This window comes from Bombus impatiens, unplaced genomic scaffold (genome assembly GCF_000188095.3).
Source record: "Bombus impatiens unplaced genomic scaffold, BIMP_2.2 scf_0317, whole genome shotgun sequence".
Classification (NCBI taxonomy): Eukaryota; Metazoa; Arthropoda; class Insecta; order Hymenoptera; family Apidae; genus Bombus; species Bombus impatiens.
Genome location: NT_176736.1, coordinates 2,721,863 through 2,735,987, shown reverse-complemented (window position 1 = coordinate 2,735,987; position 14,125 = coordinate 2,721,863). Strand labels below are relative to the sequence as shown.

General features: G+C 40.9%; 2 protein-coding genes and 1 long non-coding RNA gene across 7 annotated transcripts; 2 read left to right on the top strand and 1 right to left on the bottom strand.

Moving 5' to 3' along the window:
- The first annotated feature begins 2,123 nt into the window (after window positions 1-2,123).
- On the top strand, window positions 2,124-7,918 carry LOC100743941 (cAMP-dependent protein kinase catalytic subunit PRKX). Of its 3 annotated transcripts, none has more exons than XM_012385088.3 (5): window positions 2,124-3,299; window positions 5,313-5,475; window positions 5,819-6,082; window positions 6,562-6,892; window positions 7,248-7,918. In XM_012385088.3, the coding sequence occupies exons 1-5, from the start codon at window positions 3,209-3,211 to the stop codon at window positions 7,392-7,394; spliced, it is 996 nt and encodes a 331-aa protein (XP_012240511.1). In that variant the 5' UTR covers window positions 2,124-3,208; the 3' UTR covers window positions 7,395-7,918. The 3 variants fall into 3 exon arrangements, with proteins under 3 accessions (XP_012240511.1, XP_024222997.1, XP_012240512.1); XM_024367229.2 differs by lacking the exon at window positions 2,124-3,299 and adding an exon at window positions 4,227-4,248; XM_012385089.3 differs by lacking the exon at window positions 2,124-3,299 and adding an exon at window positions 4,726-5,244.
- Window positions 7,911-11,993, top strand: LOC105680690 (sodium channel protein Nach-like). 3 transcript variants are annotated; one of them, XM_033320459.1, is made up of 9 exons: window positions 7,911-8,018; window positions 8,139-8,814; window positions 8,890-9,147; window positions 9,261-9,405; window positions 9,489-9,566; window positions 9,627-9,854; window positions 9,926-10,092; window positions 10,176-10,276; window positions 10,348-11,993. In XM_033320459.1, the coding sequence occupies exons 2-9, from the start codon at window positions 8,231-8,233 to the stop codon at window positions 10,521-10,523; spliced, it is 1,737 nt and encodes a 578-aa protein (XP_033176350.1). In that variant the 5' UTR covers window positions 7,911-8,018; window positions 8,139-8,230; the 3' UTR covers window positions 10,524-11,993. The 3 variants fall into 3 exon arrangements, with proteins under 3 accessions (XP_033176350.1, XP_024222994.1, XP_024222992.1); XM_024367226.2 differs by lacking the exon at window positions 7,911-8,018 and having other exon boundaries at window positions 8,038-8,528; window positions 8,598-8,814; XM_024367224.2 differs by lacking the exon at window positions 7,911-8,018 and having other exon boundaries at window positions 8,038-8,814.
- LOC100744295 lies at window positions 11,787-12,852 on the bottom strand. The gene is made up of 3 exons (XR_001102242.3): window positions 12,491-12,852; window positions 12,277-12,434; window positions 11,787-12,105 (listed from the first exon to the last, which is right to left on the bottom strand). It is a non-coding gene; the product is annotated as an uncharacterized LOC100744295 (long non-coding RNA).
- Window positions 12,853-14,125: the final 1,273 nt, after the last annotated feature.

Genomic DNA, 14,125 nt, shown 5'->3' with positions numbered 1-14,125 from the left:
GGATTTGCAACTTCCTCGTCCTTGAGAAGCAAGCGATATTTCTGCGGTCCGAAGAAACGAATTGTCCGCGCTTCCGTGTCAGTGTCGATGCTTGGACGGTAGAAAATTACTCGTGGAAAAGGCGCGCTGCCGTCGTTGATCCAGATGCTCCGTTAACGCTTCAAATATAAAAATAATCGAAAGAATCATATCGCCGTCTCGCCAACGCGTCTCGTCTTTCCAACCGAAAAATACTTGAATAATTTTGATTTTATTTATCCCCGAGCTCGAACGATATGTATTATTTCCGAATCCTCTCAAAAGCCAACATTCGCTTTTTAACTATCAGCAATAAAGAAGATAAATATTGACGCGCGGCCGAGATCAGACGCGCGTTGGAAATACATCATCGACTTTATTGCCGATTCTCTGCTATGTGCCGGGAATTACAGTAGGAAAAACGTTCTATTATCGTGTCTGAATAAAACACAGTAGTCGTTTGCCTGCAAAAAGAGAAAGAAAGCGCGAGGTCTTGTAAGGAACGACGCGTGATTATATAACTCATGCTCTAATCGCGTTTCTTCAGGGATCGTTTAATTGAATCTGAATTGCGTCGATGGTTTTTAAGGCAAACGACGGGCCGAATGTTTGAAGTTCTTATAAAGAAAACAACGATACTGACGGAAACATAGAGAAGAATCTAATTGGAGTTCGTTGGCAACAAATGAGTCTGTAATATAAGATTCCCGGAAACCATTATTTTCATTTTAGTTATTAGTGACAGTCAGTACAACAGTAAAAACAACAGTAACATGTCATCCTATGGATACGACAATAAGTTTAGTGAATAATTACGACCATTAATATGAATGTGACGGGTTTTGATCGAACAGTCAGACAAATTGATCGTCATGACACGGTCAAGAATTATTACATAATCGATCGAACTTTTGCGTTTCATGATATCTACTGTAAATCGTACTGGTTTGCCGATAACGCGTCGCCGTGTTATTATTAGAAACGTAAATATTAAAGTACCAGCATCATCGTTATTTATAGGATATTGCACGTTATTCGTAACAAGAACTACAAATTCGTATCGTATCCGTGGGATTATACTCGTCCTCCGTCAAGGCTAACGCGAATCGCTCCAATTTCGAGGCCCGCCTACCGAAAGAAACGCGGGTCTTCAGCAAAGTCGCGACTCGAATCGATGATCAGTTTCAAAGATGTAACGCGACTAATGTGCAAAGATTTACTGAAATCGGTGACGAATCGCGACAGCTGATAGAGAGGTCTTTCATCGTCAGGCCGTTCAACATTCACAGGCGAAATGTGTCTGGACGATGGCCAGATTCAAAAATAAGCCGAATTTCGTCGGATTTGTGATCGTCCGCGACCACTTGGCGTCTCCTCGCAACACGAAGCCATCAGGCGTTTACAACCCGTTCCTCTGTATCGTTTTCGATCGTTCGATCGCAATACACTCGCCTCGAAGAACGCTTCTCAATATCCGCGATCATTCCGAGAATCATCACTATTTCCGTAATGTCCGCTTGGCAAGAAACGATCGTGTGTCCTACGCTCTGTCTCATCCCCCTTGAAATAAAGATATATTTCTCGCAAGAAAAATGACAGGGTTCCTATATAAAAATTCTGAGACAACTCTCTCGTCCTACTCTCATCGGATGATTCACAAGGTCCATTTAAGAAAATCCATGAACTCGTTTGTCTATTACTCTCGTCGGAAATCTCGTTTTCAACAAATCTACCGAGCTCTCGGAGAAAGAGGAGACTGGTTTCGAGTCTCTTTTATAATCCGCAGCGCGTTGACGCAACCGCGTAACGGGTCCACGATGACGATTTCGTTCCGCGGCTACAACCCGTATTTTTAAATGCCGCCTTTTATCTTCGCGGCCGGCCGCGAATCTTCCGCGATCGCTGCCTATAAATCACTCTGCTCTCTCGTTACTACAGAAAAAGAAGAAAAATAAAGGAGAAAGACCTGGGGCCACGAGAGATGTGCTCTCAGTGAGAGTTCTCCCGGTGGCGGCACGAGAGGTGGGAGAGAAACGCGATGAAAAGGGATGGAGGGGTGAAGGGGCAGGAGGGAGGGGGCAAGAGAAGGATAGACAGCCTTTTGAGACCCCTCGGTGACCAGTTTAGTTCTGCTTGGCATTCGAACCGCACCAGAGATCATGTGACAAGCTAGGATCCTCGCGCACACTTCGATACAGGATCTGTTTGGAGCAAGTTAGATCGTTACGAGATACAGTGGCCTGCCGATCGATCGCGATCCACAGTTTACGAGTAAGGTGCCTGAGAATCTGTTACTGTGAATCTATGCGCGTTTTTTCGCGCACGTGTTAGCCGAGCGTTAATTGTTTATTTTCTCTTTCCTTTCTTCTTTCGAAAAAGGTATAGTACGTTATCGAATGTCACCTGTTATGATTGAATCGGAAAGGAAGACAGTGTGCAAAAACGGTCGATAATACACGTACAAGGACGTCGTTGAATAGATATCGCATTTCCCTTCCGTGTTTCAACAGAGTATCAAGGATGACCGCTTCTAAAGCGGCAGAGCTGCGATCGTGACGGCACACGCAACACGTGCACTCTGTTTAAATCAACAAACGTCAGGCGGCCACGTAAAAACGGGCAGCATACATTAACGAAGAGGAAACCAGGAAAGTGCAGGACCACTGTTCTCTTTTTCCCTCTCTTTCTTTCTATCAGCACGGCTCGCGGTACATGCTCGCCATAAATGACACTTGTGAAATCAACGCACACATTTTCACCGCTCCGAGCGAGGAACTGTAGAAAAGAGGGTCGTTGACAGCCAGCACGCGTGACAAATATACCAGTGCATCCTTTAGTGTTTCCTTTCCCTGTGAAATTAAAAAGAAAACGTTCCATTTTTTCGCGTTTGTCCCGGCTCGTGATCCGATTTACACACCTGTCACGCGTGAAAATTAAATTCTCGCTTCCTCGGCTTTGTGTGTCATCTGTGTTCGGACTTCGTGCTCGTTAATTTGGCGAAGAACACTGGAAGCCGTCACAAAGAATTGCGAAAAGCAGATATGAGGTCGACCGGTCGCCACGCGATCTAATAATATCGCGAGTGGATCGTTGAACCTCGCTTCCTTTCTTTCCACGTGTCCATCGGGCGCAGAGGGAAATAAATCAGCAACTTTCACCGAACACCGTCGACAACAGTAGCTCATAAAGCATGTCGGGGGACACGACGTCCGACGAAGAGGGATCGCAGGAGGATTCGCCGCGATACGACATCGACGATCTGGAAATCATCAAAACCATAGGTGAGCACGACGCTATTCATCCTGACGCCTTTCACTGGCAACTCCTACTGTTCATTGCAAAACTTTCTATTCGTCTCTATATCGATACTCGAATAGAATACCGTTCAACCACTTATATAGAGATTCGTTGAACTCGTAACTTTATCTCTATACGACTAGCAGATCGAATTAATACTATGTACTATCGGATTAATTGATAATTGCTTAAGAATCCTTTAAACGAGATACAGATTTGTTAAGATTAATTGAAAACGCAAATGTTACTCGTTACGTGCTGTTGATTCTCCGCGAGAAAACATCAGAGACGAGGCGAACTACCCTCGAAGCAAGGAAGTGGGCCACTGGAGAGTGAGAGGCTACCGAGTGTATATTTAACTGCTCGTTAAGTTCGAGTTACACGGCAAGGTGCAGGTGTTTCGTAGCTGATTTTTCACTCTTTCGTCTCTTGTGTAACCATTCTTCGAATGACCGACGTTGGCTAATAGGAACGAGAACTGGAGACATTACGTTGCACGATGAAACAGCATGAAGCATCCGTAGACCAGTTTCTTTTAAACGTATTTTCAGGGTGTTCCAATTTACGTGTGAAATATAATAGCAAACAGGACGTCCGGGTTCTAATCAGCGAACCATCGGATCTGGATAACCAGGATAGTAGAATATTACATGATCGGGCACGTAGAAGAACGATAAGCGATCGATCCCATATCGTCCCATTTACTTCGGTCATTGTTGAATTATACAGGTAAAGCAATGGCTACACGCTTGTAAGCGGTGATCGATCACGACAGATGTGCAGGCTGCTGCTTTCGAGACGTAGAACAAGTTTTGGACGCACACCAAAATCCTCTCTCGAGTGTCCATACGGGAAAAAAACGACGTGTCGAGGGGAAGCGTCTGGCGCGCGTAATTCGAGCGATGTAGCCACAGCCAGCGTGATGAATGAACGATATTACCTAAAACATTAACCTTCTCCGATCGTATCTATTCTCGCTCGAAGACTTCCTTTTTATTCGCACGGGATCGATGTATCTGTCGTATATACTTTCGACGCGTCAGAATCAACAAAGTAATTTGAAAATCATATCGGATCGAAAGTGGACGATTAAGTCGTAGCAGAGTCTTGGGCCAAGTCGATAAAACAAGCTATTTTTCCTCGTTTATTTTTTATGTCACGAGAAAAGATTCAGAGACGATCGATTACGTAAATTTCACGATATTTAAAGCGTCGTTTCGCTGGAAACTGTTCGTCTTTCTATCATTGACACTTGTTTTCAGCTGTCACTGACAGTCACCGCGATCGTTTCACAGTGTATACAACACGGTTTCGCCCCTTATTCGCACCGTCTGCCAATTTTACCGCATTTATAATAATGCCACTCTAAAATACGCAAAACGCCCGTCCGTGATGAGAACACCTCGTGCAAATGCAATTTACCGGTTAATTTCGGCCCGGCGGCCATCGCTGTTCTGTTAATTGGTCGCGGTACGTTGAGCAGACCAACTTTAGTCACCAGCATTCGTGGGAAAGTGCATTAAACAGACCGCGGACGACGGATTATGCGACTAGAGAGAGCGTTGATAATTGCCCATTGCCTCGAATGATCGATAACACGAATGATACCTTCTTTTTATTTGCGCCATTACCTTGAACAAGGAACGTTTGAATAATTGACACATACTGCCAGATGCAGATTTCTGAACGTATGCGATCGATAATCTCGATCATTAAAGAGCAATTGATTTGTTATGCGCAAAAGGTGTAACAGAATTCAACGAAGATCATTTATTATAAATTACAATAGGATAGATCGTGACAGGTTATTGATTGATTACAATAAGACAGGAGTTTCTGATGAATTTTTATCTTCAGGCACACCCTTAGCCTTGAAAATCATATGCAATCTTGATCATTAACAAATAATTGATTTGTTACAGGTAGGAGGTGTAACAAAATGTAATGCGAAACATTGATTGACGAATTAAATGATTCTAACGAGTCTTTATTCTTAGGTACAGGCACTTTTGGCAGAGTGGTGCTATGCAGGCACCAAGGAACTCCCTTAGCGTTGAAAATCCTCTCAATGGTAGACGTGATCAGATTGAAACAAGTGGAACACGTGCGAAACGAAATCACCGTATTGAAAGAGGTCAAGCATCCCTTTATCGTGAACATGTAAGTCGGATTTGCTTTCTCCTTTCTCTCGTTCGATCGCTGACAAGCTGTAACATTGTTCCGTTGGTTACGATCGAAAACTGTCGCTTCCAACGCGAGGAAGTGCCTTCGTACGATCAAGAAAGTCGAACGAAGGAGTTTCTGAAAAAGAAAGCGTAATTAAGAACGACGAGAGTGATACTTAAATATTAATCTTTCGTGAACGATTGTACATGTATTGTAAAAGATACAGAGAAAATAGCTCGTTCTCTTGTATTAAATTCGAAATTACATTTTTCTGCTTCTCTACTATGGAAATTTCTACTCTTGTACCATTACCGTTTTAACATCAGCATGGTTTCAGGCTCTGGAGCGGAAGGGACGAGGCGAGAGTATACATGCTGTTAGAATTCGTAGCCGGTGGCGAGCTTTTCTCTTATTTGAGAGCAGCTGGCCGATTTTCCGGACCCACCAGCTGCTTCTATGCAGCAGAAATCGTCTGTGCCTTGGAATACTTGCACACCAAACACATCGTTTACAGGGACCTAAAGCCTGAGAACCTTCTCTTGGACAGCCAGGGCCACCTGAAAATTACGGACTTCGGTTTCTCCAAGAAACTCACGGATAGGTAAGAGGATATTATTTCTAATATATTAGTGGTCGTAATAATGGTTAATACAATAATAAACGATCGTAATATAACGATCGTCTATTTATTTTTTTTTTACCCGATTAATAATAATTACATTACAGATGTTTTTGCAAATTCAGATGGAATCTAAGTGAAAAGTTATTAATTATTCTTAGTTACTATGTACCGTCTGTACACAAACATTTGTTTAATAATAATATGTGCAGCTGTCTTGTTCAAGCTAGAATCGTTCATGTAGGAATATTCCACGTATATGGATTTCATACGTATTTAACTATTAAATTACAAGTTTTTAAATCGTATCTTTGCTCCGGGAGGTCTTTTTTATCCTTATCTACACATCAGCAAGTTCAACGTTGCTACATGTAATCATACGGCAAATTTATCGATAATTGCTCGCGATAGGACAACGTGTCGTATCTCGAAGAACAATTATTTTAAATTATCGGTTGTAGGACGTGGACTTTGTGCGGCACTCCCGAATATTTGGCGCCGGAAATAATTCAGAGCAAAGGACACAATAAAGCTGTGGACTGGTGGGCCCTCGGTGTTCTCATCTACGAAATGTTAGCGGGCTTTCCGCCATTTTTCGATGACAATCCCTTTGGCATCTATGAGAAGATATTAAGTGGAAGAATAGAATGGCCAAAACATATGGATCCAATCGCCAAGGATCTGATCAAGAAGCTTCTGATCGCAGATCGAACGAAGAGGCTAGGAAACATGAGACAGGGGGCTGATGACGTGAAGAGGCATCGCTGGTTTAAATTAGTCGAATGGCCATTGGTAATTAATTAATGAATTTCACAAGTAAATCGATAGTGTCAATGTGAAATTATTTCTTTTTTTTCATTAGAGTAAGAATAGTTTTTTAAATAGTATTAGTTTCTTACTGAGGTATGAATAATTTTCTCAGTAATATTAATTTTTGTATTAAAGCAAGGATAGTTTACTAAGTAATACTAGCTTCTAGTACTAATAAATAATACTAATGTAAGAATCGTTCTCTGAATAATGTTAGTTTTCCATTAAAGTAGAGAAATATTTTTTTCCAAATGATCTTAGTTTTCTAAACGATATTACTTTCTCTATCAAAGTAAGATTTCACAGATTTTATATTACACTTTTTTTGTATAAATAGGTGCCGCAGAGAGCCCTGACACCACCAATAAGACCAAGAGTAAAAGCGCCAGGTGACCCAAGCTGTTTCGACGATTATCCTGAAACCGATTGGCGTTCCCAGCCTCCCTTGCCACCGGAACAACTGGCTCTGTTTCAAGATTTCTAAAAGAAACGTCATGGACAATCGTTCGAACATTCGAACCATGCCAGGCATTCATTGACGCAAATTCATTCGAAGAGCTTCCGTGTCGTGATTAGGATCGTCGAGTTAACAGCATTGTGATGTGTATAAAGTTTCTCTTACGTTCAAGCGTAAGGGAGTATCTTTTTATTTTGTACATATAGCAGCCCTCTTTTGTATTATTTGGTTGTGCACCTCGTTTATTTATTCGTACTCGCTGCGTAGGCTAGGCATTTTTCTTCGTTGTTTTACGTTGTAAATAAAAAAAAAAAGAATGGAAAGAGAAGAACGATGTAACACGAAGGAGAAACTGTAATCTCAAATCAATTTTCATCTCATGAAGTGAAATTGCTTGAGAATATATGTTCCTTCTCACACAAAGAAGAGATAAAAAGTGATGACAGGAATGGTCATAATTTTGTAAGTTGTTATATGTAAAGTATTGTAACGATGTATCGTGCGGCTGTACGCTACACATCGGAAGAGAATTAAATCATGAATTTTTTAAATTTCAACTGGTTATTCCTGAAGATAATAGGTATCGCTATTCGAACCTTGAACAGAGTACAAATTCGATATTTTAGTGTGTCATTAATTGCGATAAGATCGGTAAGCATCCACACCGTACATGTTCTATTAAATTTTCAAATAGTTAGTGAATAATTTACATGAACACCAGACACGCGATCCTGTCGTGCTATGATAAAACGCATTATTCTGCATTTCAAGAATCAGTATCGCTTCGTGAACGTTACTAAAGCAACAATCAACTAGGAACATACTCAGAAAGCTTGTTAAACCGTAAAAGTACCACGATAACCATGTCGAAAATATTCAACAACCAAAATCAGAACTTCTTATATCTCGATACAAAGCATAATGACACGATTCTAAGACAATCAATTGCTAAAATTAATGTGAACGTCAAATCAGATCTCACGAAGGATGTAACCGAATCAACGAAGAAAGAGGAAAAAAATCCAACACCACGAGAAGTTTTAACAGATTATCTGGAGAGCACTTCTGTACATGGTTTGCAATATTTCGGTAAAACGAATATAGAAGTCGGAGTTCTTGGGAAGATCCTGTGGGCCTTTACCATATTAACTTGTTTCGTCTGTACTTGTCATTCCTTCGAGGTACGTCATCTAGAAAGGTACACGCGACTAAACGCGCCTCTCGTTTCAGGTTTGAGCTTGATGTTAATGCAATTTTTGCGTCGTTACAACGAGAATCCGACCAACACGTACATACAAACCTTCGATGCCCCGATATTCCGCGCGCCATTTCCTGCTGTAACCATTTGTCCATCTATACCAATTCCTCTGAAGAAACGCTTGGCCATTTTGGAGAACTCCATCTTACCCGAGAACGTGAGCAGAGAACTCGCGTTAGAGATGTTGAAGTGCGTATATATATCAAGTAAAATTATCAAGAAACATCAAGAAATATAGATGAAATAATTTCAAATTGAATACAGCTACGGACATCTTATAACTCATCCGTACATGAATAAAGAGTTTAAACAAATGGACAAATTAAAAGAATTTTTGGATGCCAATAAGTGGAGCGTGGCGAGATTCGTGAAAACTCTAATCAATTGCGAGGACATGTTCGAATCGTGTTGGTGGAGTACGGAACGCATAGATTGCACTAAATCCATTAAACATTCGTACAGTTCTTACGGACTATGTTGCTCCTTTAACTATCTTCTTGAGAATTACGTAGGATCCCAGAAGCAAGTATCTCGATAATATCCTAGAAATCCGAGAAATTATATTAATATAACTAGAATGATTTCTTTCGTTTAATTAATGTAACCAAGATCATTTCCTTCTGGATAATATAAAGGGGACAACCAAAACCGAAGCCTTTGAGTTCCGCTGATTTTGGACTGTGGAGCGGCTTAAAGCTCGTGTTCAATAAAGAAATGTTCATGATCAGCCAAGACGACATGCGTAGTTCCACGAGAGTCGTGAATAGTAATGGCATGGTGGTACGGAAAAACTTCGCGGAACGATCGATTAAGTCGAATTTCAAAAAATATTAATTTACTCACGCCCCTTTTTTCCTTACCAGGTATTGATACATCACAGAATGGATTATCCTGGTCTTAATACTAATATGTACACCTTGCAAGTGAACCATGAGTTGGAGGTAATTTATTCGATATAAAACAGGTAGAGATTACTAGAATGCATTATCGTTGAATTGCAGATCGCCATAAAACCGGAACTCATTCAAAAGCCAGCAGGACTTCAACATCGTAATAAAGAGAAACAGTTAGTCCCCGTATGCATAGCGGAGGATCAGAACACTTTGGAATATTTTTCTGTTTATCGCTACTCGAATTGTTACGCAAATTGTAGAGTCAAGGCCATGATACGGCTATGCGGATGCTTACCATTCATCTACGACAACATAGCTGAGTCCTACAACATCTCAGTAAACACATTCTGTTATCATAAGAAGATATTTAACGCGAACATCAAAATTACAATTCGATCGATTTTTAGCGTTGCGAGATAGAACATTTGTCTTGCATCCAGAGGAATGCGAAATTGATAGGTATCGTGAAGGACATAGAGAACGAGAATTTCACCTGCTCTTGTAGAACACCGTGCGAGAACATGAACTACGATAATTCCCCTAATTTGATATCTCTGACGAAAGCCAGCTTGCCGTGAGTTAAATTCGCATTTATTGATTTATTCTCTAAATTTTTATTTAGACGTTTCTTTTTATTTCGAGCACATTTACTTTCAGGAATAGGACGGACAAAGGTGCTGCGATCAAAGTTTACATGTATTCGCAAACTTTCCAGATACTGCTAACTCTATCAGCCGCCGACGAAACTTATCTCTTAGGTACCGAGCTTAAACATTCTTGTCATTTCGTCATTAAGATAAGTTTCTTTAAAAGCTATTTTACGTTTCAGCATCAGTCGGTGGAATCTTTAGCTTGTTCCTTGGATGCAGCTTCCTCAGCGTCGTGGAGATCGTTTACTTCGTTTACCTATATTGTCGCGCAATCTTCGCGCGTAAGAGGCACGAGGTTCAAACAGACCACACAACCAACGAGATCTTTGTAAACGGTCGCCGACGTGTTTATTAAATCTCAATAAATTCCTCGAACAGATCTAGCAACGTTCTCTCTCCCTGCGAGAATACTTTTGTATCGAAACTGTGGATTTTTCCGATACCGCAAGCTAATAATTTGACCGAACGATTCGTTACGTGGATTCCACACGCGGTTTATTGTGTAACTCAGGCCAGCACACGTAGTCAGCGAGAATCTGGAGCAATTAGATCTATTTCGAGCGATTACTGGAACGCCAACGGAGGCAACGTTTACCACCCATCGACCAGTAAAAATATTTGCCACGCCGTGTTTTCGCTTTGATGTTCTATCCTCGTGGTTATGTCACTTGGTCGGACAGACCTTTAATCAACAGACCCAAGAACTACGAATTCCTGGATTACGTGCGAGGATGGTTAATTGCTGTCTCGGTGCAGCCTACTTGTCTCGATCCGTGTCGAAACCGGAAGTCACGCTTCCCCCGTTGCCTGCCAGCGTAATTAATTCTCGTCATGGCCGTGTAATACGATAGGAACGTTTTGAAAGCGATCTAGAACGGCCGTGGAAAGTTCTGTAAAATTATGCGACGAGAGATAGGAAAATGTACGTTTATTCGATGGTGGAGGAACAGGAAAGGCGGAGGATAATGTTTCTCGTTGTGATACATTGAAGGAAGGGAAGGCGATTAACATTCCTTAAGGGTATTCTATTTATAAGTAAAAATATTCGAGACACTCGAAATCGACGGCAGAATCGGTAACACGATCCACGACAAATAGCAGCGAATAAGTTGCGCAATAACCGTGGAAATTCGGTCAGTATCGCGTGGACGTGTTCATATAGTGGAAATATTCAGGATAGGTGAGATGTGTTCATATCGTCTATTTTCGGAAGTGCTATCGAAAATACCGATTTAGTTTTCTGTACATTGGACGTGTTACCACCGTCGTGTAGCGACGAAAAGAGCTGGAACCATCGGTTGCTATTTTCGACTTAACACCCACGTATTTCTTAACCATCGTACGTATACCCCGAGATGTTTTCTATCTACGCGCGAGCACTCGATATTTTTTCCTCGATTTTTCAGCTGAGTATTTCTTCCCCCTTTATTTGGTTTCCAACATTTACACACAGAGTTTGGCTCGCCATCGGGCGAACGCGTTTCCACGTGTGTAACCAGCCTCGATAGTCGTCCCTGTGCGGTACAATTTTTCAAATTTACGAGAGAAACATATACGGGTCCCTTTGATCATCGTACTAGTACAGTCACGTCCCTGTTTCTGACGAAACCATCTTAAATTTGGCTATTCCTTTTATTAGAAATAGAACTATCTCTTTGACGTCCAATTATCGTGTCCGTGAAATACATAAAATCGTAGGGAAAAAGGGTAGACGAACATGAAACTCATAGAGAACGTTGAAAGAGCTTAAGTGGATTACTCTTGTCTCCTTCATTTTGAAACAGGTATCGTCGCAAATGCGACGCGGAGAGGGAGCAGTCGTTAATTGGATGAAGGAAAAACTGGTATCTGGCATATCCTGAGTAATAGTAGATCTATCAAGGATATCTGGTTATCGACGAACGTGTGTGGTACTCTTCGTGCTTCTTACTTCACTCCTAAAATCAACAAAAATAAAAATGATAATATACAACACTTTACTATGAAGCAAAGATTTTGTTGTAAAGTAACAGAGTGCACCATTGTTACGGAGACTTCAATGATCACTACAATAGGAAGCAGGCGTTACGTAGCAATTGTCTACAAGGGATAATCGCAAGCGAACTTACCATGGCGAGGAATGTATTCTAGAGTTAAAACAATCCCGAGTACAACAACCAGAGGCAAATCAGCAAGAGGATCAATATAAAGTACGTGGTTAAGATGTTTTTCGTTTCGTGGGCTGCCTGTGGCATTTTTCGGCATTCACAGAGGATGATTCACGACACTAAAGAAAAATCAGTATCAGGTGTAATCACGATATACATATCAAAATATTAATACCCAAAATATTAATCGTCGTGTTGAATATTTCTTTTTTATTCCTTCTGGCGCCTCTTCCGTCAATCGGTCGATTAAACGAAAGTTCGAAAAAAGATCACGGCACCCTCAAAAATTCGCTCGACGACTGAAAGATTCGGCTGATTACCGGAAACGTTGGAGTCAGACGATGAAATCTGAAAACGATCGAGACGAATAACCAAGCACCGCGCCACTTTGCGTACGATCTTCGACTAGATCACTCAACGCAGGATTCACGATACAATGAAGATCCCGAAATTCCTCCAGGAACCGTATGAAATCCCCACCAGTTCGATCGCGGATACCGACACGTTGCACCTTCCCTTATAACATCTGATCCAGGATTGGTAGGCCGAGGTCCCACCACCGTCTTTTACTGGTGAGAAACCAACGAGTTCCGCCACCTCGAGTTATATTAAGCATCGTGAATATCGGATACAACTTCGGTGGAAAATATTCCGAATCGATTCATGATCATCATCGACGTAAAGATATTCGAGGGTTCAAGGTCATCTGGCTGACGATTACGAATCGTTAAGAGTCAACGGTCTCTTAGAGGCATCATGGCAATGTGAGAAATTAACCAAACCTGAAGCATTAAAATACGTCATAAATTACATTGTCTCTAGTATCTCAAATTATGAACTTTTCTAAGAAATATTTGATTTAAAGTGTTTTATATACCTTTCATACACCTTTTGAGGAAAAATGTCAGAAGCAATGAAGATACAGATTTATCCACAGTTCTACGTACAAACATTCTGCAGTCTTTTTATTTCTTTTTCTTTATTGAATGATTTATCAATGAATCACTCTTACTGATTTTATCTCTGTACAAGTTACAGATTGCTCTAATGGTTTGATGTATTAAATAGGGCTCGCAACGTAAATGGCAAGTGCGTAAACGTGCGTATCAGCGTTACGGCCAATACAACACAAACCAGCCGTACACCGCCGGTGCGTTAATTTAATTATAACACGTCGCAAGAAACGGTCGATGTCATTTAACTATATACTAGAGACCAAAAGGAATCAACTCTTATTTTTAAGCGAAAATTACTCCCGCCCACGCGTCGAACTTGGAATGTTGACAGAATTCACGTGCTGGCGCCACGGTATTTCCCACGTGACGAAGTATAACAAAAATATAAAACCTTTTCCGTAAAAAAAAAAAAAACATTCATGATTCACAAAAATATTCCAACGCGACGGTCTATTATTTTCTTCCAAAATGATAGCAATCTCTTAAAGAGAACAAAGATAATGGAAAAGATAAAGAGAATTTCTAATCGATCTTTCTTGAGTAATAGCGTTTAGTAGAGAGGAGTCTTTCGATTTGATTGATGGCTAGAGCTATTTTAATCTCCGACGAAACTCCGTTCGCGTAGTTTTAACATTTGATTAAGCTACGCAGAGCAGTTCCTCTTTAGCTAATGTACGCTAACATCGTTCATCATTTCCAGACCTTCGGCTAATTTTAACTTGAAAATCAAACATTAACCTTATAATGGACAAAGCTCGCGAACAGGTCCGATCTAAACTTCGGACAGCTATTTACGTAATATTTGCCAGAGACACACCTAATTCATCGATTTTCATCAAATACAGACTAATACT

Excerpts from the sequence above, each read along its gene's own strand:
- LOC105680690 (XM_033320459.1), top strand. The coding sequence starts at position 8,231 with ATGTCGAAAATATTCAACAACCAAAATCAGAACTTCTTATATCTCGAT. Across the intron at positions 9,855-9,925 it reads CTGAGTCCTACAACATCTCA|CGTTGCGAGATAGAACATTT; the intron begins GTAAACACATTC and ends ATCGATTTTTAG. Across the intron at positions 10,277-10,347 it reads CGACGAAACTTATCTCTTAG|CATCAGTCGGTGGAATCTTT; the intron begins GTACCGAGCTTA and ends TTTACGTTTCAG.
- LOC100743941 (XM_012385088.3), top strand. The coding sequence starts at position 3,209 with ATGTCGGGGGACACGACGTCCGACGAAGAGGGATCGCAGGAGGATTCG. Across the intron at positions 5,476-5,818 it reads CATCCCTTTATCGTGAACAT|GCTCTGGAGCGGAAGGGACG; the intron begins GTAAGTCGGATT and ends GCATGGTTTCAG. Across the intron at positions 6,893-7,247 it reads AATTAGTCGAATGGCCATTG|GTGCCGCAGAGAGCCCTGAC; the intron begins GTAATTAATTAA and ends TTGTATAAATAG.